Source organism: Quercus suber, unplaced genomic scaffold (assembly GCF_002906115.3).
Source record: "Quercus suber isolate HL8 unplaced genomic scaffold, Cork oak 2.0 scaffold_53, whole genome shotgun sequence".
In the NCBI taxonomy this organism is placed as follows: domain Eukaryota; kingdom Viridiplantae; phylum Streptophyta; class Magnoliopsida; order Fagales; family Fagaceae; genus Quercus; species Quercus suber.
In genome coordinates this window covers 1-24,677 of record NW_027069518.1, presented here as the reverse complement: position 1 = coordinate 24,677, position 24,677 = coordinate 1, and the positions used below count along the sequence as shown (strand labels likewise).

The 24,677-nt window shown below is 36.7% G+C and overlaps 2 protein-coding genes and 1 long non-coding RNA gene across 3 annotated transcripts; 2 read left to right on the top strand and 1 right to left on the bottom strand.

Annotated features, from left to right (window-relative positions):
- The first annotated feature begins 6,213 nt into the window (after positions 1–6,213).
- Positions 6,214–11,234, top strand: LOC112038271 (DNA-directed RNA polymerases II, IV and V subunit 12). Its single transcript, XM_024071072.2, has 3 exons — positions 6,214–6,361; positions 6,461–6,553; positions 10,955–11,234. Exons 1-3 carry the CDS (start codon positions 6,322–6,324, stop codon positions 10,975–10,977), a joined length of 156 nt encoding a protein of 51 aa, XP_023926840.1. The 5' UTR covers positions 6,214–6,321; the 3' UTR covers positions 10,978–11,234.
- A 524-nt stretch (positions 11,235–11,758) lies between these two features.
- Positions 11,759–13,802, bottom strand: LOC136066956 (uncharacterized). The gene is made up of 2 exons (XR_010628478.1): positions 13,617–13,802; positions 11,759–11,929 (listed from the first exon to the last, which is right to left on the bottom strand). It is a non-coding gene; the product is annotated as an uncharacterized LOC136066956 (long non-coding RNA).
- A 3,467-nt stretch (positions 13,803–17,269) lies between these two features.
- Positions 17,270–20,797, top strand: LOC112015078 (pentatricopeptide repeat-containing protein At1g06710, mitochondrial). Its single transcript, XM_065772043.1, is given in 2 exon segments — positions 17,270–17,993; positions 17,996–20,797. Coding segments are annotated over 2 exon segments (3,087 nt in total). The 5' UTR covers positions 17,270–17,416; the 3' UTR covers positions 20,506–20,797.
- Positions 20,798–24,677: the final 3,880 nt, after the last annotated feature.

Sequence of the window (24,677 nt, the reverse complement as noted above, 5' to 3'; positions counted from 1 at the left end):
TCCCTACCAAAATCTGCCTCGGCCTTAGCCCTCAGGGCCTCGCCTTTGGCCCATTCTGCCGCCTTTTGGGCCCCCTCGGCAGCAGCCACCTTCGCTTTCAGATCCTCAATCAGCTCCTTTGTGATCTTCAGCTGCTCTTCCGCCTAGCCCAGATGTCTCGTCTGCTCTTTGGCCTGGTTCTGGGCACCAGCGAGACCCGACTCCGCGTTATCTCGAGCCCTGGTCATCGCCTTCAACTCCTTCCTAGCAGTGGCAAGGTCAGCCTCGGAGGTCTTGAGGGTTCAGGTGGCCTGTAAGTGCTTCTCACGCTCCATGTCTAGGGCCTTCCCCTGGTCGTTGGCCGCCGCCTCCAACCTAAAGGTAGCCTAGACAGCTTGCCAGAATAACCAATGCACAATAAGCCAAACTCAAAAAAAAAAAAAAAAGTTGAAGTCAGGAAAATCACAAGTACTGGGGTTCTTACCATTCCCAGGTACCACTTAAGGCTGAGGAAGACCTGCTTGCTCCTCAAGGAATCCAACTCAGCCATATCCGCAAGGAGCAGCAGGCATCTCTCTAGCGCATTGGCCACATGCGCACCTTCGCCCTCCTTAAAGTCCCTGAGGGAGGCGCCATCCCTCAGAGGCTCCCCATGGAGCATTGGGGCGGGGAGATAGGCCTGAGCCTCGGGTGGGGTGATGACCTGCCTATCCTGACTTTTGGCGCCTATCCTTATCTGCTTAGAGGGCCGCAGAGTATTGTCCTCATCCTGCGAGGACACTGACTTATCCTCTATAAACCTTTTGCCCTTGTCATTCTTTTTCTTGGGATCAGTGGGCACGGACCCAGAAGGCAGACTCGTCTGAGGCAGAGGAGGGGGAAGCCTAGACTGGGCAGAAGTCGACCTAGTCTAGGCAGGCTGAGTCTTAGAAGGAGGAGGGGGAAGCTTTTGCTGGGACTTCCCCGGTTGGCCTTTGATCAAATCTAGCAAACTGGTGTGGGGTTTCCTCTTATAACCCATCGTTAGCCGAGGAGAGGTTTCTGACTCTAGAAGGTCCGCTTCGGTTAGAAGAGGATCGCCCAAGTCTTTAGGAGGATCCTCAGACTGATCGACTTGATCAAAAATATCAAACTCTTCCTCGGCGGGGCCAAAATCAACTTCTTCCTCTTCCCTCTCTGGATCCTCCTCTGTGGCCTTGGCGAATCTGTGGGAGGAAGAAGGGTCGGCCAATGTGACAACTTCTGGAATGGAGGGCTCTTCGGTTATAGTGATTTTTTGCAGCCTAGGGTCGTTTGCTCTAATCACGTGCTTTGGAGCCGTGAACGATTTTTGAACAGGAGTGTACCCCAAGATTTTGTGGGCGGCCCTAACTTGATGGTCGTTTTCGTTCACAAAAACTGCTGCCCTTAGCACTTTCTGCAAATCCTCCCTGTTGACCAGGTTGAAGTGGCGCTCGAAGGCGTGCGGATCTGCAGGAAGAAGACACATTCATGTTAGTAACCAAACGAAGTAAATTACATTAACAAAAACAAAAAAGAGAAAAGAGAACTTGAACCCCCTCCTATTCCCATTGTCCCACCTGGTATCCCCTCCGTCGTTAGGTAGTGAAGGCCATCGTGCCATTCTCCGGACACGATGAGGAAATCCTCGTTCAGCCTCTTGCTAGACTCAGGGAGGCACTGGATAAGCCATACCTTGTCATCCCTTGTCTTCATGTAATACGATTTGCCCTTTAGGAACTGAAGGTTGTAACACTAGTTTACGTCATAGTGGGTCAGCCTCAGCCCCATCTTCTCATTCAGGGCGTCCACACAGCCCAAAATCCTAAAAACATTGATTGTGCACTGGGTGGGGGCTAGCCGAAAGTGCGTAAGGTAGCCTTTCATCACCGGTCCTATGGGGATTCTCATACCCCCTTCGAGGAAGGCGATAATAGGAATCACCACCTCACCCTTCTCCCTCTGAAGGAACCACTCCCCATCCTCACAATACCTTAAGCCTACATTGCTAGGTATCCCATAGTTGGCGATGAATTTCTCCATCGCCTCCTCAGTGTAGACATACTTCTTAAATCTACCCATCCCAAGGGATGCCTAAAAGAACTAAGAAAGAGCAAATAAAAGAGAATAAGGAGTAGAGAGGAAGAGAGCTCAGAGAGGGATAGAGCGACTTACAAGAATGAGGAGGAGCTCCTCGGACAGGCTTTTTGTGCTGAAGATGTAAGTGAGAGTTTGGCTGGACTCAGGATAGACGTGCGAGAACTCTTGATTGCAAATGAAAAAGAGGAAAAAGCAGTTTGAATGGGTATTTATACCCCAAATCGAGGAACCGTGCGGGTTTTCCTGCCCATAAATGCGAGGCGAACCTCCACCGTTAGATTAGCATCTCCTCGTTGAACGTGAGGAGCGCAGAGCCACCTAAATTTAATGAAGGGCACGTTACACGCACCGAAGCGTTAGCAACGCGCCTTGTGCAGATGAAAAGACCCCAGTACTGACGGGGGACAAGACTCGACTGGACAAGGAGCAGGCCCGAGGATGTCAAAATCCTTCTTCCCGCCCGATGATGCAGGCAGCAAGATTTTGAGGGGCTATTATGGGGCTAGAAAGTCAGGCAGCCCCAACCTACTTCAAACCAGGCCCAAAAGCCCATGCCGAAGATGTATGTAGGGTCTGAGGATAAAAGTAAGAAGTCCAGTCCCCAAGGAACTGGTCCAAGGACGACTCCGTCCTTGGACATCCGAGATCATAGAAGTACACAAACACCACACCATCAAGGGGGGTCTTCTTGAATATCCGAGAAGGAAAGAGCAAGGGCCACGCGTCAACAATGGGAGCATGGCGGAGGAGCAAGTCTAAGGCGAGCTGTCACCTCCACATTAAATGCCCACAACTAACGTCCTGGTAGCATTAATGAGGAGGGGATTACAGAACAGTATTGCCTTGGTTGCCGCAACCCACAAGAAGAATGGGAAGGTGGCTGATGGGACAGGTACTCAAGTAGTGGCCCGGTTGCTCAACAAATGTAGGGTTAGAATCAATGGGGAAAGGAGTATATAATGTAAGGGACCCCTCTTGGAAGAGGGGGAGGGGGAAAGAAGAAAAAGGAGGGTAGCAATCGGCATTCTCCTAGGAGCAATTGTAACCAATCATGAAGGAAGTCATAAAAACTGCAAGCTCCCAAGAGAAAGGCCGAGGAGCATCATTGTTCGCTTTTATCTGAGAACTACCACGCATGGTCGTTGCATCCCTTACTAGGGCCTAATTCTTGATCCCGCTCTCTACAAATTAATTGTAGGGCTAGCTGGACTTGAGTCCACTCTCGTAACCCATTAGGAGCCCCGAACCTGGTCCTTACAAATGTTAATAATGCATCGTTGTGTTAACCTCTAATATTAATATTCCAACTTTCTAAAATTTTTGAACAAAGAACTTTGGCCGCCCCTAAGTTTGAATCCTAGTTTTGTCCCTGACCAGTAGCACACTATTTCTCTTATTTCATTGCCCGAAGAAATTCAAAATTATGATAGAAATTATCAACTTGAGCCTTATAAATTCCTTGATTTAACCTACAAAAACCCAAAACAACTCTTTGTCTATCTCCCTTTGCTATCTTATAGGCGAAAATCTTTTTACCTCTCCTGTGCTTCTTCTTCTTCTTATTTTATTTATTTTATTTATTTTATTTTTTAATTATGCTCAATTCTATAACGAGCATCTTCGAATTTTGAAAGGCCACCAAATAAAGGAACTCACTATGTTCTTTCAAAAGTCTCTGTCTCTTCTTATATATATGGAAGAGCCAATGGATCAAAGTTGCTACACACTTAACACTTTACGATACTACTTATATGTAAGGAGATTTGAGATTCTAACTCCTATTCTTCCTTAGTAGGCAAGAAATACTAACATAACAAATACTGTCTAATGATTAACCGTTTTTAGTTGGGGAACATTGTGTATTTATTTCATACTATTATTTTTACTGTTGTAGATTTTTTTAAACTGTTATAGCTATGTGATAACTTTGTTCAATTATGAGTTCATTTTTATTGTCTACAATGCATGGTAATATTTCAAACGGAAAATTTGTTATTTACTTTTTTATATGAATCACTTATTTTTATTGTGGATATATCATATGATGTTCTCTTATTGATTTGTTGGGCTTAATTATCTTCACTCTTCAACTTTTCAGCTTATAAGAGCTGCAGGCTTTCTTAAGGCTACTAATTGGTGATTTCAAGAGCTTTTGAGTGGAGACTACTCATATAATATTAGAAATAAAGTACATCAGAAATAATGTGTTTTCTTTTTTTAATGTTAGTAATAATGTGTTAAAACTCTTGGAAATAGTAAACTTGATATTCCAAAGATTATTTTTGGATTTATTTAGAGTTACATTTTTCATGATTTAAATTGTCAAGAGCCTTGTAAATTAACTAGTATCTCTTGATATTCCCAATGAAGATTTTTAGAACAAATCCCTCCAGTCCATAATTAAATTATTATAAAAAAATTGATTTAAAGTTTTTGGGATCTTTAACTTTTTGTGTTTTTTGTGGGTGGTCAAGCACTTTGTATGATGAACTTCTATGGTAAGGAGAGCACCCATCTTGTGATCATGGGTGCTCTTGACCTTGTAGTGTGGGTATGTACTCAAGGCGACTGTTGTTGATACGTATTCATGCTATATTGTGTACATGATCATTATAGTGTGATTGTCTCGATCTATGTCAACTAAGTGACATCGGTTTCCCTATGAATGCAACTCGCATCAACGTGTTTGTTGCTTTGGTGAGTTTCGGCTCGCCCTAGTACGAACATGCTAACGCACACTATATATATAGGCACAAAACCCAGCCGGTAGCACACCAAACGCGACACTTTGCTAGATTTTTCACCATGAAAATGGGGCACCTTTATTGCTGTATTCTTAGTGAAAGCTTGGTGAGAATAGTGTTTTATGTGCTAAGATGTATTTGAGGCAAAATGCTGTCGGATTTTTGTCGTGAAAATTTGGCAACAATTCTAAATGTTCTAGCAAAGCATTGATTAAGACCACGCTCCTTCCAAAATCAAACCTCAAAGCACAATTCTTTCAAAGCCCCAAAAGCTAATGCCAATAACTTGTATTCAACTGCCAATATCAAAAAGTTAAGATTTTACCAAAACAAATTACTGTCTCCGGGCAAGTGTTATGGGGTGCTTGACACCTTCCCCACACATAACTAGACTTTCGAACTCAAGAATCAAGATTTTTTTGCCATCCGCATTAGATTAGAAAAAAATGACATTTTTCTTAACCTATGATTGGTAATATTAAAATTTTGTATTCTAGTTAAAAATATTAATGAAATTACTTGCCAACTTGAGATGCAATTTTTAAGTATGAATATTTCCACTATTGGATCTTCAACCAACGTTGCGATGCAATTCATATTAATTATTCACTAATTATTTCTATTTTACCTAAAATGTTACTATGTTTTATTTGTAAATCTTTATATATATAGTTGACTTTGTATGTAATCTAATTTTATTTATATTTTACAAACAATAGGTGCACTTGATGAGGCTAATAATGTGATATGGTCCACATTTTGTTTTAATGTTCTATTGTATTGCAGTGAAGATAAGATCTATAAATAACTTTGGATTGTATAACATTAAGTGTTTATGTATTATTTAATTTACACTATGTAAACTTAAATATTTTATGTATTATTTAAAATTTAAAATTTTTTATTTTTTTGTTTATTTATTATCTTATTTGTATTGAAAGCAACAAAAATTAAGCTTCGTTTTCATATGAGAAAATACAGGTCATATTCGATTGACCCAAACATTAAAAGTAAGTATTGGTAATCTGTTTAAAAATGACCTATTCTTTACTCAAACTCATTTCTAACCCGAGCCTAGTTGAGTCAAATCCAATCTCAATTAACCCGATCTGTTTGCCAAGTTTACAAATGAGTGTTCGTTTGTAATTCTCTAAGGACACTTGCATTTTGAGCAATCCTTCTCCTTCATTCTAATAAATATTCATTTTATTTCTTAAAAAATGGTTAAGTTTAATTGAATTTTTTTTTTTTTTGATAATTCAATATTTATAATGGGTGATTAGAATTTAAACCTTTGACATATATCGATTCGAAATACTAAAAATATGGCAATTACATTATAAGGTTCCAAAAAAAAAAAAAGGGTCAGATATATAGTGTGTGTATATATATATATACATATATATTGGGTAAAACAAAAACATAGTAGTCGTTCACTTGAATAGAGACATAGAGGGAAACCCGAACAGCCCTAGAAGATTTCTTCATCAACTCCTTGATGGATCCTCCACCGGAACAAGTCAACTACATCTGTGGAGGTATTTTGGTTTTCTCGGCAACCAAACATAGACTTATGATTTAAGCAGCAATATTGATAGTGATTATATTATTATTATTATTATTAATGGGTTTTACAGATTGTGGGATGGAGAACACTCTGAAGCCAGGTGATGTGATACAGTGCCGAGAGTGCGGTTACCGCATCTTGTACAAGAAGCGCACTCGCCGCAGTAAGCTACTTTTTCTTTCTTCTTTTTTCTAAAACAACAACAACAAAAAAAAATTATACCTTTTTGTTTTATTTAAATTATATTTTTGCTATTATGGAAGTTTGGGATATTATTATGTTATAATTATGGTTGAATTGAATATTAGCTTTGTGTTATTGACTCTGTTTGAATTTATTTATTTGATAAACTGTAAGGTTGTGCTGATTTATATACTTGTTGGGTATGGTAATAGAGGGTAAGAGAGAGTATGATTCTGGATAGAATAGAACTGCAGAGAAGAATACATGTAGTTAATTTTAAAACCATAATTTTTGTTAATAGAATCTGGGCTAAATGCTAAAATATATGCTGTTTTCTTTTTGGAGGCCTCCTTTCTAGAAGTGAGAAGTGTTTTTCTTTTCTGCATTCTAATCCCCTCTTTGTAAAAGAGAACTATGTGATGTTGTCTGTTAGTATCTTTGGTGGCCTAGCTTATCCAACAAGACTCTAGTTCTTGTCTTGTAATGTGGAGGTTTTCACTAGTATGCCAACTTTCACATTTAGAAAGGATTAATGTAAAGAATGGGAAAGGGATTTAGAGAGTAGGATTCAAGGTCAGCTGGGCCTCCTAAGAACAAGAAGAATAGAGAGAAGATTCAAGAGAACAGAGGAAAGAATCACTGAAGAATACATCTATTTGCTTAAATTCCTTGTGTATACAAGTTGTTAACTCTTATACTACTCCCTTAGCACCTTACTTCTGTAACTAACTCCATCCAGTAACTACCACACAGCTATTAACTAACTTATTATACCAACTGTCAATGTAACTAACTATAACAGACTCATATTCCAGCTAACAATGTATATCAATGTGTAATCAAGTGTATCAATGTGTAATCCTAACAATACCCTTCCCTTTAGAAGACCTTGCCCACAAGGTGGGGGAATCTTTGCTGCATGATATACAAACTCTCCCAAGTAGCATCTTCAGGGCCTTCCCCCTGCCATTGGATTAAGACATGAGTGATAGTTTTGCTATGAAGCTGATGAGTTCTTTCTTGTAGCACAACTGCTGTTTCTGATGTGACAACTCCATCCAAATCAGTAGGTGGTAATGTTGGAACAGAGACCACATGTTGCCCCAACTTAGCCTTCAAGCAAGAAACATGGAAAGTAGGGTGGAGCTTAGAATCTGGGGGTAAATCCAACTTATATAACACCTCACCAACCCTCTGCAGAATCTGAAATGGGCCATAGTACTTAGGAGATAATTTCTTTACTTGGTGGTGCTTTAGGGATTCTGTTTATAAGCCTGGAGTCTGAGAAACACCTAATCACCCACTGCAAAACTCCTTTCAGCTGTGCGCATATCAGAATACAACTTCATAATTTCTTGAGCTGCCATCAGATTATGCCTCAACAAGGAAGTTAATTGTTGCCTTCATTTTAGATGGGCATCCTCACTTTCAACATTTGTTGTTCCAGGAACATAATCCATTAGCCTAGGAGGTGGATATCCATACAAGATCTCAAATGTAGTAAGCTTGAGAGAGGTATGAAAATTGGTATTAAACCAAAATTAGCAAGAGGAAACCATTCCACACAAGAAGCTGGTTATCAGTTGCAAAAGCCCTCAAGTAATGCTCAAGACTTCTATTCGTAACCTCAGTTTGGCCATCTATCTGAGGGTGATAGGCTGAAGACATGGCCAGTTGAATGCCTTGAAGCTTCATCAACTCTTGCCAAAAATAAGAAGTGAAAATAGGGTCCCTGTCATTGAAAATTGAAGTAGGCATACCATGCTATTTGAACACATTTTGCATGTAAAGGGCTGCTACCTTAGAAGCAGTATATGGATGAGACAAAGCTACAAAATGAACAAACTTAGTAAACCTTTCCACAACCACTAAAACCACATCCTTCATCTGAGATTTTGGAAGACCCTAAATAAAATCCATGCTCATAGCTACCCAAGGCTTCTCTGGTATAGGTAAAGGTTGTAACATACCAGCTGGACTGCAGATTTCATGCTTGAGCCTTTGACAAGTGTCACACTCCCTGACATACTTCTTTGCATCAGCTCTTAACCCAGGCCAATAAAAGTCCCTTTGGAACCTGTGTAGCTCTTGAGATAGCCTGAATGACCTCCCAAAGGACCATCATGAATTTGCTGCAAGATAGCTGTCTTCAAAGAATCACAAATACCTAAATAAATTTTTCCCTAATATAAAAGCAATCCATTCGGTAGAGTAAAGCCCTTAGGACCATCCACCCCTGATTGAAAAACCTTCAAGATACTCTGGATAAATGGATCAGCAGCATAACTAGCCCTGAGTTGGAATAACCAATCTCATAATGGCATATGATTCTTTGGTAGGTTAGATAAAGAAAATTTAGAAACTTCCACTACTATTAAGTTGATCTTTGCCCCAACTGCTATAATTGTAAGAGCCTAGTTATGTGAATATGTTTTACTTTAGGTTATCTATTTATGTATTTAACCATGTATTTGTGTGTGTCTGTATGTAATCTTATATTTTTATACGTTCTTTTTAAAGTTGAGTTAAATTACTTGGTTTTCAAATCCTCACGTGGTTGTTCATATTTTGTGACCAAGAATAATTGTATTTTCCTTTCAATATTTTTCTGAAACCTTCCTTCATGTCATAGCATTAAGGTGTTTAATTTTGATTATTAGAGAATTATAAATTTTATAAGCAAATTGTATCTGCTTATTGTTTGGTGTACTAGTGTCACAACTAGGGCGACAGTTGAGTTATCTGCTTTTGTTGTCTAGCCTACTCTCAAAGGAACAAGGTGTCAATAAATATTGTGATTGATTGGTTTAGGCATTTGAATTATGATTCATTGTGTTTCAGTTTCGTGTCTATGCAGTGTAATGTTTATCAAATAGGTGGTGTACTTATTTCATTTATATGCTGGTTAAGTATGATGCGTGAGTTTTACTGAGTTTTTAGATGCAGTGTCATTATTTCAATTCCCTCTTCTAAGAGAAGTCTCATCTATTACCAAAGTTGGATCACCTAGGAAGTTAGGATGTGTCCAGAATTTTAAATATATTGTTCATTTTTAATGCATAGCAACATGTAGTAAAAACCAATGCAACTCCGTGTAAAGGAAAGTGCTAGTAAAATACACTGATAATCAATATTCATGGAATGCTCAAATGCATTGATTGCAAAATATATATTAGTTTGACATTTTGATTTGTGGAGTTCAGCAAAAGATAAAACAAAGGGCATGATTTTGGTTTCTGAGCTGTGTTGGGTTCCAATTTCATTCTTGAATTATCAATTGTGTCAATTTAGTACTTAAAATTATGAAAATGGTTTACTGTTACCCTTGCCCCCACTTTCCTTTCAGAAAGCAACTGATTTTTGTATATGATTTTGATAATTAATTTTGACAGTGAGGGTAAGAGTTACATTGAATTGTTTTCAAAATCTCAGGGACTAAATTGACATAATAAGTAGTTTTGGGATGAAATAAACTATGATGCATAGTTACTTATCAAAGAAAAAACTATGGTGCTTAGTTCAATGACTGAAATAATTGTTTGAACTAAAACAGACCTCACACTAAATGTCTGGTAGCATATGATGTGCTCATAGGACATTGTTGGTTCAGTTTCTAAGAGTCTTCATTTGACATCTTTGGTTTAATTCTTACGAATCTTGGTTTCATGAGTTATTCTGTTTTGCATATACAGTGCCTGCATTTGGTTGATAGCACTGGAGGGATAGTGCTAGTGTATGATGTGCAGATTATTGGCAAGCTTCCGTGTGATATATATTATTTTTTTTACAAGTAAGAGGTGTCCGTATTGAAAAAATTACTCTATGCAAAAGGAGCACAAAGAAGTCAAAATGTACCAAGGAAGAAAAAGAAGAGAACAAAAAAATAATTACAAAAGAGAAGAGAACTAAAGAACTGAGATTGCTATGATATGCTAGATATACAATGGTAACCCTTTTCCTAATAGTTCTACCTTTTGGGATTGATGGTTTTGAACAATTTTATTCCAAGGTGTTTCAAGCAGAGCTCTTTCGCTCTTCTTTTTTTGGATATACCAAACCAACTGCCTCACCATTCATTCATCTTATTCTTATTCTTATCTGGAGTTTTAGAAAGCCCTTGTGCTTTCAAACAGACTTCACTAACAGATGTCTTTCGTAAATTTAAAAAAAAAAAAAAAAAATCACTATCTAATGTAATATGGTTAGAATATGGTAAGTGTTGGGTGGAATTCTAGGTTTTATATTCTGCTGTGCATCTCAATGTTTTCTTATTTATGATCTTGTTGGAGAAAATCTTGTTCTTGTAAACCTTGTTGAATTATCTGGTTTTGCAATGCATGTTGCGTTGAACAGTGAGTTAATATGTTGCTTTCTGTTGCAGTTGTTCAATATGAGGCACGCTGAAGAAGAGAAGCGGGGGAGGCAGGAGCATGCAGCAGCAACAACAAAGACTATCTGTATTGGGTCCATTTTACAGCTTGTTAATTTAGTGGTTTAGTATTTAGTCATAGAAGACTAAATTATAAGTTGCACTGTCTAAGTTTGGGATCATTGGATTTGATCTCCTATGATCAAAATTTTTTATTTGGACCTTAATGTTATATAGTACTTGGATTCCGATTTGATTCCTTCTGTTTATGCCAAGGTTTTAAATTCCGTTTCGTTTCTGTTTATGTCAAGGTTTTAAATTCCATTTCGTTCCAATGCTCACGAATTCCGGCAGTTCCCGTTTCTCAATTCCAAGTCCAAGCTGTTCCAGATTGTGTTGGATTTTTTTATTTATTTATTTAAATATTGACTAACGGAACTCAAGTGAACGCACGTGGTTAAAAAAAAAAAAAAAAAAAAAAAAAAAAGAAGACCAATTGGGGTCGGGCCTTCCTTTATCCTTTAGAGACTATGAGTGTGATAGAGCATCCATTGAAAAAGGATCATTCCATCAATTTCAAGAGTTTCTACCAATTGAGAGAGAAACTATTGGTGTTAGGCCTTCATCCTTTATAGCCTGTTTGGATGGAGGGGGGAGGGGGGGAGAGGAGGGGGAGTGGAGGAGAGTAGAGTAGAGTAGAGTTGACTAAAAATAAACTAATTTTGTGCTAAATCTACTCATCTTTACTCTACTTCTCCTTCCTCCCTCTCAAACAAAACAGGCTATTGGAGACTAGGAGTGTAATAGAGCATCCGTTGACAAAATGATCATTCCATCAATTTCAAGAATTTCTACCGATTGAGAGATAAACTGGGTTTCAGTTTTGAAAGAGAAAGAACCCAAGGAGAGAGAACTACAAATTGTAAATCCCACCAAATGAAATCGCAATTGCCTGCCTTTATAAAATTGTAAACCGCAGCCACATCCCTAGCAAAAAAAAAATAATAATAATAATAAATAATGGAATATTGAAATTAAATAAGAAGAAGAATAATGGAATCTTGAAATTAAATGAGAAGAAGAACCAGAGATCGGCCAACCCAATCTAATAATTGAACTTAGATCTACATAAGTGTTTCTTTTGTTAGCCTTATGTGTGCCTTATAACATGAACATGTTAACAAGAATGCAAAGATGCAACTAAAGCAAGAAGATCACACAAGATGACATAAACAAGTATGGCCAAAAGGCACAAAAGGCAAGGCATGTTATCACACATACAAGAATAAAGCTAATCATGCTATAAGGTACATATAAGGCTAACAAAAGAAGCACTAACATGCAAAACCGAGCGAGAGAAAGAGGCAAGCGGAAAGCATGCCAACATCATCAAGATGCAATCTCACCCACATGGTTGCTCCCATACAAGCCACAAAAGGGGAAGAATGCAACCAAACAAAACAAAGAGGCACAAAAGGCCAACAAACACATACTAAAAGGGAAACGAAGCATGTGAAGCAAAACAAGGATGCAGGAACTGAGATCTAAGAATACAAGCAAGGATCTAAAGAAAGAACACAGATCTAAGCATGAAATCCAAACATTGTATCGCAAAGATAGATCTGAGAAAAGGAACACACAAAAGCATGTAAAAAGACCAAACAAGCATGAACATGCAAAAAGAAGGAAAAGAATGCAACCAAACAAAACAAAGAGGCACAAAAGGCCAACAAACACATACTAAAAGGGAAACGTAGCATGTGAAGTAAAACAAGAATGCAAGAACTTAGATCTAAGCATACAAGCAAGGATCTAAAGAAAGAACATGGATCTAAGCATGAAACATCTAAACATGGTATCACAAAGATAGATTTGACAAAAGGAATACACAAAAGCATGTACAAAGACCAAACAAGCATGAACATGCAAAAAGAAATCTAATCCAAACCCTTTATTGAACTTGGGTGTTTGAATGTAGGCCTAGACCAATAGATCTAGATCTACACCATACCCAAAAGCAAGACACAAGAAAAAGGCATGAACAAAACTTTATAAAGCTATAAAGCACTCAAGCATTGCATTTAAACAAGGCATTTAAGCACATAAACATGACAAAAAGCACAAACAAGAAATTTAGACATATCCTAGCCGAAGAAGGTTAGGCCAACAACATCAAAGCAATAAACATATGCTAAGAAAGCTATAAAACATGGTATCACAAAGCTAGATTTGAGAAAAGGAACACACAAAAGCATGTACAAAGACCAAACAAGCATGAACATGCAAAAAGAAATCTAATCCAAACCCTTTATTGAACTTGGGTGTTTGAATGTAGGCCTAGACCAATAGATTTAGATCTACACCATACCCAAAAGCAAGACACAAGAAAAAGGCATGAACAAAATTTTATAAAGCTATAAAGCACTCAAGCTTGCATTTAAACAAGGCATTTAAGCACATAAACATGACAAAAAGCACAAACAAGAAATTTAGACATATCCTAGCCCAAGAAGGTTAGGCCAACAACATCAAAGCAATAAACACATGCTAAGAAAGCTATAAAACATGCTAGGAAAGCAATAAAACATGCTAGAAATTTAAAAGAAAGCATTAAAGAGCTAAAGGAAGATGAGTGTAGATTGTAGCTAAAAAGCTACATCTACACCCTCCAAACCTCAAAACCAAGGTAGATGGAACAAGGAGGAGGAGAAGGAAGCAAGAAAACTAAATCTTGATTTTTGAAGATATGAGAATCAAGGATTTATTTGTGGGTATTTGGGAGAAAATTTAAGAGAAAAGAGAGAGAAGAAAGCTCCAGAAAATGCTCCAAGTTGCCTAAAAATCATTTTTTCCAAGTTTGGGAGCCGAGGGGGTGGGGGGTGGGGGGGGGGATTATATACATTTTTTATTTGACCCTTGGGTGGGGGGGGGGGGGGGGGATTATATACATTTTTTATTTGACCCTTGGGCTACTAGCATGCACTAATGCTGACATCAGCAATCTTGTATTTTCCTCTACCTTTTTTTTGTTCAATTTGATTGATCATTTGAAGGCATTTTCTTAGATAGCCTCGGGATTGATGTAAAAACAAGAAAAATATTGTTTTAGTGTGTGGTTTTGACAAATTTTGACTTTCGGTCATCCCTGTGTTGACCAAGGGCATCTTGGTCATTTTGACTTGAAATGTTATTTGAGTGCTCTGTTGCTCGGATGGGTTGAACCATGATGATCTGGATGTTCCCATGGTCCCTGGTGAGAAAATGATATTTTTAGAATTTTCGGGGTCTGACATGTAAATTGAAGGTGAACAAAATACGGTATCCTAAAGTGGTTATATATATATATATATATATATCGGTCCTTAAAATTATCTCATACATAAATATATTTTCAACATAGAATCAAACCACACACTAATAGCACCAAAATTTAAATATGCTCCCCAAATAATTTTAGTAGACCATCAATCAATATGATGTAGTTCATCCATCAAAGACAATCTTGATTATTGCATCCTAGTGTCAAACTCTACTTAAATATTAGTGGCAAAAATATAATAATAAACAAAGGGTAAGTTAATTTAAGAATCTCACCTTGTCAATAGCCTTTTGGGCACTTGAAGCAACAACAACATCTTTAACCTATGCATATTTCACCCCAAAAGAAGAAGAAGAGAGAAATATTAAAAAAAGAAAAGAAGGATAAGGGATGAGTATTAGAGATTAAAAGAATGGATAATCGAATATATATTATATAGACAAACTTCAAAATAGCACCACATCAACGTCACATAAAACCCTAACAATCTTTAATTAAAGCCCTAACAAAGGTTAAAACCGAAACCCAAAAAATTGAGTTTCTTCAAATATTGTATCTTAATTTGAAACTGAAAGAATCCCAATTGGAAACTGGGATATTTGTGATGGATCTGAATGAATGCTCAATCTAACCATATGGTTGGCTTTTTAACCCTTTATTAATACAATTGTTTTGGTTAATTTAACATATGCAATTTCCTACTAATCATGAAATAGTACATGCATCTGATTAGCTAGTGAATAAAAGTTACTTCCAAAAAATTGAACGTTAGATTATTTGAAATAAAACAGAGACAAAAAGTAGTACAAGACCTGCAAACTCTACATAAAATAAGCAGTTATAAAAAAATAAAAAATAAAAAAGAAGCAAACTTATAATCAGTTTATTTAGCTTTTTGTTGATAGTGTTCTAAAATATACATACCCCTCCATTACAAGTCACATGGGCAGCGCTACAATCAGCCCAGGGGGTTCGAATGAAATAAGCTTAAATATAATTATCTTAGTTCTACTTTCACAATATTTTCACAATAATTTTACAATAAAAGTTAAGTTGTATGTTGTAATTGGTTTTTATTTAGACCCACAATTGACATCATTTTTTTACATACCTTTAACAACTTGTCACCTAGATTTTATTATGAAAGTGTTGCGTTAGTAGCATTACCGTTAAAATTACTTCTTTGTTAAGCAAAATAAATAAATAAACCTTCTCTTTGGACTATTCTTAGCTCTAACATTATTGACCCCTAAGAAAAAAAATCTTGAAACCGCCACTAGCAAATCAGTTTTCAAGGGTGAATTTAACCCATGATTTTGTATCATTTGGTATTAAAGCTAGTCACCACATAGCTTGTTGAATATGAAGATCAAATGAGTTGCGGTTTTGTGGTTGGATCTTAAAAGGGGGGACTTAGAGGCTAGATTAAAATATATTGCTAAGTTATTGACTAATTGGGCGATTCTCAAAAAGAAAAAAAGAAAAAGAAAAAGAAAAGATATGTGAGTGACACTTTGAAAAAGTGAGATCCTTAAAAAATTGTACATAAGAGTTAAAAACTAGCCAAAAACTAGCCAAATAAGTTGGACACAAAATAATTCACCAAAGAGGTTTTCCTTTTAAGTAATATAATTTGCAAAAAGCTATATTTTGCAATGTCAAGGCTCAAGGGATAAAAATTCACAAAAACTAGTCGCTAACCCGTGCGATGCACGGAAAAGCTATTAACTTTGAAAAAAAAAAGATGAAATATTTAACTTCCATACTTTTCCATAGTTTAGAAGTGTTGTCTAACATTGAACGTTATTGAGTTGTAAGTGTATAGCTACCAAAACCTATAAAGTAATTTATAATTCTTGAATTAATAAAGCAAAACTCCCAATAGTTATATATACACACACACTCAAAACTAATATAAACTGTAAATATATAAACAAAGACCATGATATGAGGAAGACACACTAAGTTTCAAATTTGAATAGCAATATGATTTTCTCGTAATAATAACAATATAGACAATTCAAAACATAGAACAATATCAAAATTATAATACCTATTTCCATTATCTTTTATGTTGAATCCAAACAAATGATTAATCAACCAAAAATCATAACTTTTAATAAGAAAACAAAAAATCATATGAACCTAAATAAAAAGTATTTAAGGTGAAGAATTAAGATCAACCTATTGAGATGCAAATACCAAAACCCCAAGACTTAAAACTTCAAAATTTATAGAATCCCCAAATTCTACTTCAAAACCAAACCAAATTCAACATAACAGGAGTCTCTCTCTCTTTCTCTCTTTTTCTTAATCTAACGTGAGTCTTTTTTTTTTTTTTTTTTCATTGTGAGTCTCTCTCTCTCTCTCTTTTTTTTTTTTTTTTTTTTGTGTCCTATCAGAATTTTTGTTTTTATGTAGATTATCAACGTTTAAATTTGAGTTTAAGTTGGACTTATTAGAGAAATAGAGTTTCACTATTTATGAAGTTTTGATTAAACAAAAATAATTTTGTTTTAAAAAAAAATAATGATGAGTTTGAGTTTAAGTTGAACTTGTTAGAAAGATAGAGTTTTATTCATTGCTAAGTTTGGACTAAATAAAAATAATTTTATTTAAATAAAAATAATTTTATTTAAATAAAATGATAATTTTATTTAAATATTGTGTTGATGTAGAAAATTGTGAGAGTTTTAGAGGTTTCAGTTTTATATGTAGATATAGATTATATAAGTAAATCACTTGCAAAAACCTATATTTTGCAATATAATTTGCAGAAAGCTATATAAGTAAATAACTATATTTCACAAAAAGCTAATATATATAATAAATTAATAACTAAATAACTTGCTAAAAGGTTTTAGTAATATAATTTTTTTTTGGGTTAAAATAGTATAATTTTCAAAAAGCTAATATTTAGCAATGTCACTCAAGACTTAAAAAAAAAAAAAAAAAAAAAAAAAAAAAAAATCCTACGTTGAACTTACACACCTTTTTTGATTTTTACCTGAATTTGAAACTTGCTGGTTCATTCTTCTCAAGCCTCAACGCCACTTCCACACACCTTAGCTTAAACCCTGGCCTGAACCCAAAAGCAAAACCCCCATTTCAAAAACATTCTACCTCTAATCTAATCAATTCTTCAAAGAAAGAATATGAGCAAAAGAGTGATAAAGACTCTTCTCTTTCACTCACTCCCTTCTTTCTCTTCCTCTCTTTCTCTCAACTCCACCCCCAAATCTTCACCCATTATCTCCCGCCAAAATCTCCTCTCCGTCATTTCCAGATTCGTCTCCACCTATTCCCCCGACAATCTCGACGGCCTAATCGATCCGGACGACCCCTTTTCGCTTGATAATTCGCGGGTCAAGCCGGTTTCAGCCGAAGATTTTGCCTTTCTGCAGGACTCTTCCATGGATTCCAATGCTGTTAGTGGGTCTTCTGGTGGAAAACTCGACTCCGGTAAGTGTTCAAATGATGCTGCTTTGATAGTTAATGCAATTCATAGTAACGGTGATGTGTTTGGTGACAAAACCCACAAGTTTCTTAGGCAGTTTAGGGACAGATTGAATGAGACTTTAGTGGTTGAGGTGTTGAGTCTTGTGCAAAATCCTGAATTGGGTGTCAAGTTTTTCATTTGGGCGGGGCGGCAAATTGGGTATAGTCACACTGGAGTTGTGTATGATGCATTGTTAGAGAGATTGGGGTGTGATAATAATGAGAGAATACCGGAAAGTTTTTAGGAGAGATTAAGGATGATGATAAGGAAGTGCTTGGGAAGTTGCTTAATTTTTTGATTCAAAAGTGTTGCCAAAATGGGTTGTGGAATTTAGCATTGGAGGAGCTTGGGAGACTTAAGGATTTTGGGTACAAGCCCACGAGATGGACGTATAATGCATTGGTTCAAGTGTTTCTTAAAGCCGATCGGTTGGACACTGCTTATTTGGTTCATAGGGAGATGTCGAGTTCAGGGTTTAGTATGGATGAGTTTACCTTAGGTTGTTTTGCACAATCTCTCTGCAAAGCGGGGAGGTGGAGAGAAGCTCTCTCGTTGTTTGAGAAGGAAGAAATTGTGCCCAACACAGTTCTTTATACAAAGATGATTTCTGGGTTGTGTGAAGCTTCTCTTTTTGAGGAAGCTATGGATTTCTTGAACAGAATGCGGACTAGTTCTTGTATTCCTAATGTTGTGACATATAGGACCTTGCTTTGTGGGTGTTTGAGGAAAAGACAGCTTGGTAGGTGTAAGAGAATTCTTAGTATGATGATCACAGAAGGTTGTTATCCTAGTCCTAAGATTTTTAATTCTCTTGTTCATGCCTTTTGCAGATCAGGAGATTATTCTTATGCCTATAAGTTGCTTAAGAAAATGGTCAAATGCAGTTGCCCTCCAGGTTATGTGGTTTACAATATCTTGATTGGTAGTATATGCGGCAATGAAGAATTACCAAGTTCAGATGTTTTGGAGCTGGCTGAGAAAGCTTATGGTGAGATGCTTGATGCAGGGGTCGTATTGAATAAGGTCAATGTCAGCAATTTTGCTCGTTGTCTTTGTGGTGCTGGAAAATTTGAGAGGGCATATACTGTTATTCGTGAAATGATGAGTAAGGGATTCATACCTGATACTAGTACCTATGCTAAAGTGATTGGCTTTTTGTGTAATGCCTCCAAGGTAGAGAAGGCCTTTTTATTGTTTGAAGAAATGAAAAGGAACGGTATTGTTCCTGATGTTTATACATATACAATTTTAATTGATAGTTTCTGTAAAGCTGGTCTTATTAAACAGGCTCGCAACTGGTTTGATGAAATGGTAAGGGATGGTTGTGCCCCTAATGTGGTGACATATACTGCTCTTTTACATGCCTACCTTAAAGCTAGGAAACTTTCCAATGCAAATGATCTGTTTGAGATTATGTGTTCTGAAGGTTGCATTCCTAATGTTATAACATATACTGCTTTGATTGATGGCCACTGTAAAGCTGGGGAGATTGAAAAAGCATGCCAAATATATGCAAGAATGAGAGGTAATGTGGAAATTTCTGATGTAGATATGTATTTTAGAATTAATGATGGCAATTCCAAAGAGCCAAATGTGTTTACATATGGAGCATTGGTTGATGGTTTGTGCAAAGCTCACAAGGTCAAAGAGGCCCATAACCTGTTGGATGCTATGTCAGTGGAAGGCTGTGAGCCAAACCATATCGTGTATGATGCTCTTATAGATGGATTCTGCAAGGCTGGGAAGCTAGATGATGCACAAGAGGTGTTTGCTAAGATGTCAGAGCATGGATATAGTCCTAATATCTATACTTACAGCTCTTTGATTGACAGGTTGTTTAAGGATAAAAGACTGGATCTTGCTTTGAAAGTCTTGTCCAAAATGCTAGAAAATTCGTGTGCACCAAATGTTGTCATATACACAGAGATGATTGATGGCCTCTGTAAAGTTGGAAAGACAGATGAAGCCTATAAGCTTATGCTAATGATGGAAGAAAAGGGATGTTATCCAAATGTTGTGACTTATACTGCAATGATAGATGGCTTTGGGAAAGTGGGTAAAGTCGAAAAATGTTTTGAGCTCTTGAGAGAAATGGGCTCAAAGGGTTGTGCTCCAAATTTTGTCACCTACAGGGTTCTTATAAATCACTGTTGTGCCACTGGCCTTCTGGATGAGGCTCATAAACTCTTGGATGAAATGAAACAGACATATTGGCCAAGGCATATATCAAGCTACTGTAAGGTCATTGAAGGTTTCAACCGAGAGTTTATTATCTCACTAGGGCTTTTAGATGAGATCAGTGAGAATGATTCTGTTCCTATCGTTCCAGTATACAGAATACTGATTGATAGTTTTATTAAGGCTGGGAGATTAGAATCAGCTCTGGAGCTGCATGAAGAGATTCCATCATTTTTCCCTTTAAAAGCTACCAGCAAGAATATGTATACTTCTTTGATTGAGAGCCTCTCCCGTGCAGGTAATGTTGTTAAGGCTTTTGAGCTGTACACGGATATGGTAAGGATGGGTGGTGTTGCAGAGCTGAGCACATTTTTTCACCTTATTAAAGGGCTCATTAATGTTAACAAGTGGGAAGAAGCACTTCACCTGTCAGATAGCATATGTCAGATGGTCAGTCTCTCTCTATCTACATTTTCTTTGCTCAAGCTTTGGTATACAATATGGAAACAAATCATGTTTTTGCCTATTGAAGTAGTCAGTTCTCAAAATTTTGTCAAATATATATAGTGTCTATCCATTTGGTTGTGAATTGGTTTCTACTTAAAATTTGCAAGATATGAGAGAAAATTGCTCCAAATTAAAATAAATCTGAGTCTTTAGAATAATTATGGGTTCATGAATTTGCACCCTTTAGGAGAATATCTGTTTGCCATCTTTTGTGTTGTGGGATAATGATATCTAACTACATTGAATTGAATGATGAAAGCTGGTTTTCTTGCTGTACTGGAGACTAGCTGTCTGTCATTGCATCTTCTTAGTTATCTACTTATTTTGGTTTGAGTATTTACCCCAAAAAAAAAAAAAAATATCTAGGTTTGAGCAAATCCCTGACTAAATTCAATAATAAAAGTTTATATGTTGGTTCTTTAATATCCTGCATGTTTTGGGTCTGTAAATGGAAAAACTGGGTTTAGCATGTAAAGGTTAGTAGGTCAGAGTGACACTTAATAGAATTTTTGGCATAAATGCAGATAGATGTAAGGAGACCACTGTTTTCTTTGTTATTTATCCTCTGCTTTTTTTTTCCCAACTGATTGTAGTCTAAGAAGAATGAAAAACTTCTTGGAAGTATTAATTAGGAGACTTTTGGATATTTATAATATTGTAGTAGGAGCTACTTCAGGAACGCTAAAACCACTTTGGTTGAGGGGGCATCCAGCTGTATACATTACATGCATTAATATTGTGGCACTGGTGGAAGGTCTCACTTGAATTTTACCATTGCCCACATATTAATGATTCTCTTTCAAGTGAAATTATGTTTTAGTAGGTGGCACTGAAAGTGAGACATCGAAAACTATTTTGTTGTTTTAAGTGATAAATTGTGCTTGCTTTGTGAAAAGACAAAAGAAGCTGTTACTTCGGAAACAGTGTTGCTGAAAATTTTAGTTGTCCCTTGTATTGTGGTGAAACCTGTTTAAGAATAAATAGGTGTCTAGTTACTTGTCTAATAATTTCTTATTCTTTTTATCATTATTTATTTCTCCTTTCTANATATATATATTTTTTTTTTCTAGTGGCAAATTGGTAGAAAGAGGGGGTGTAGGTCTTGAGTAGGGTTGTCTACAGGTCGGTCTAGGTCGGGTTTGTGCCCAACCTTTTCGTCGAGATCTAGAAAAAATTCGCCAAAATCTGGCTATTTGTTAATCAGTTCGGGTTTTTTGAGTTTTGGGGTAGGGAAACCGAAATTGACCCGATGGAGTCGGTTTCTGGTGGTGAAGACCCGCTAACTACTGGAATAGTTGGGTCGACTGGTGTAGGGTCAGATCCGGTTAGTTTCTTTAGGTGGGTTAGGTCTTCAAATGGGTTTGGATAGCTCTAGTCTTGAGGGAGAAAGAAGAAGAAAGATGGAGGAAGAGGGAGAAAAAGATGGAAGAGAGATAGGTCGGGAGGAAGAGGGTCTTTTTAGCCTTGGTTGGTTAGAGTGAAAGAGAGAGGAAGAGAGAATGTGGGCACGAGCTTGATCGGTGGTATCTCTGTCTCTCCTTCCTTCGACTTGGCATGAGTGAGGAGTGTGGAAATAAAATGAAGGTAAAATCACTATGTAAAAATTCATTTTTGAGTCTAAAGGTATTAATTTATGATGTTGCAGAAGCTTGAAAAAAACACACACGATGCTCTATTAATGGAACAAAAACTAAAATATTAGCTTCCGATGGTAAACCTTGAATCTATGAGGGGTTTCCTTGAATCTACAAAGAGATAAACTGGAATCCACCAAAGAAAGAATTTGAAAAAAGTCTGTGTTTATTGATATAGTCTAATTTGCCTCTGACAACTAAAACATATAAGTACTGAGAAAAACGTCTAAAACCCTAATTTACACTAATTACGTAATTAGGTGACAAAATACCGAAATTTACCAAAAATGGGAAAATTGAGTTAGCTTTGTTTGTTTCGGGTGTAAAAAGAATATGGAAAATATTTTATACCATGATGAATGTTTAGGTTGGCCGGAAAACTTAGTCAAATGGAAATTTTTTTTGTTGATGGTAAAATATTAGCCTTTAAGATGTAAAATAAATTACACTTCTAATTTACCTTCAAACCAGTTATTCCCATTTTTCTCTTCTATCTGAACCAATAGAGAGAGAAGAAGAAGAAGAAGAAGAAGAAGACTTACAATAGAGCACATAGAGAGCATGAGCCACCGAAAAAAGGATCAGACCATCATGTTGACCTAGTGAACGAGCTTCAAATGTAGCTTTAAATGCAGAATCATAAACTACTAACCTTAAGGGTCATCCCAAAACAAGCGGAACCTCATTTTGATCTTTGAGTAAAAAGTTATTAAGGAAACAAAAATTACTATAAATGGCAAAATCGCAATTTTTGGGGCCTAAATGAGGGAATTTGCCATTTTCAAGGGGTATCTCGTGGCAAAGCGATGATTATTGCTTAGAAGGCCATTTCACTTTAGCCTACCAAATTTCATGTGATTCCAACTCCGATGCTCATGATTTCTACTAGTACATTTTTGCCTTGCACAATGATTTCAAGTGCACGTGAGAGTCCAAGAAGACCATGACAGTCTATTCTACATCAATTTACAGTCAAATAAAACATATTTTCAATTTGATCGTATTTGCATGTGCACCCAAATACACTTAAGGGTGTAAAATATTTTCCAAATTTCCTTTTCACCCAAAACAAACACAGTCTTAGTTTTTTCTATTTGAAAATACTTTGTTTTGAGCATAATCTATAGACACCTCATTTTGTGCAAACTAATAATCTTAAACCCCCATTCCCAACAATGAAGTTTTAAACTCTCAATAACCATTATTACAATGTAATTACGTTATTCATAGAATGTCCAAAAAATTCAAAACTTAAAGGTGCTTAACAAGTGTTGCTAGAAGATTACATTTCTTTATTATTTTATCCATATCTCACAAAGTACAGTTTGAGAAGAAGAAAATATAGAAGACCTTCTATCAATAAGAAAACACTTTAACACCTTAGAGTATTGGCATTGGGTCTTGTAAATGGTATATGTTGGGAGATTTTAGCATCAAAACCATAAAAGTGTGCATTATTCGGTATTGTAATTGTAAAAAAATTTACAATTGTACTATAGTAGCATCTTATTTATATGATGCTACTGTAGCAGAATGGTATTCTTAATTTTTTTTTCAAAATTTTCTCTCTCTTATTTTTTATTAATAATTCTAATAAAATTTCTCTCTCCTCTCTTTCTCTCTGATTATTTCTCTTCTCTTCTCTCTCTTTCTCTCTCTCTCTCTCTCTCTCTCATTCTGCTCTCTCCTCTCTTCAAACCTAAACCCCATAGCCACCACATCATGGCCAGACCCACTGTCACAAGCCACGACAAGCCACCACTCATTCTCATTATTTCTCTTCTCTCTCCCTCTCTCTCTCTCTCATTACAGATCGCCGTGGTGGCGTGGAGATCGGCGTTTAAGGTTTAGCGCGGAGATAGGCGTTTAGGCATGGCGTGGAGATTGGTGTTTGGGCATAGCGATCAGTGTTGGATTGGTTATTTTGGTGTGACAATGGGCATTAGGGTGTAGGGCATGGCGATCGGTGATTGATTTTTGGCAGTTCTTGGTTGTTGTGGGTTTGTGGTAATGGTGGGTGTAAGGGTGGTAGTGGGTTCCAATCTGATAAGGTGTTGGTGGGTTCTAGTCTGAATAAGGTGGGTGGTTGGTTGTGAATGGTGGTGGTGGTGGGTTGTGTATGGGTGTGGCTGTGCTAAGAGAGAGAAAGAGAGACTAAAATTAATATAAAATAAAGTGGTTGTAGTGGTGATGGCTTCTTGGGGTTGTTGTTGGTGGCTATTGTGGTTGGTTATGAATGGTGGCTGTGGTGGGTTATGTGTGGGTGTGGTTGTACTAAGAAAGTGAGGGGAAGAGAGAGAAAGAGAGACAGAAATTAATATAAAAATAAAGTGGTTGTGGTGGTGGTGGTGGTTTGTTGTGGTTGTTGTTGGTGGCTATTATGGTTCTGTTGGTGATACAGATCAAACCCATGTAGTTATGAAATTGATAAGAGAGTAGTTATGGTGGCCGGTTGCTTAGAGAAAGAGGAAGAGAGATAGAGAAAATGAGAAATGGTAAATATATATATATATATATATATATATTCAATTAAAGTGATAAAACAAAAAAAGAGAGTTTGGGATGTTGGGTGTGTTGTAAAATGGTATGGTATAATAA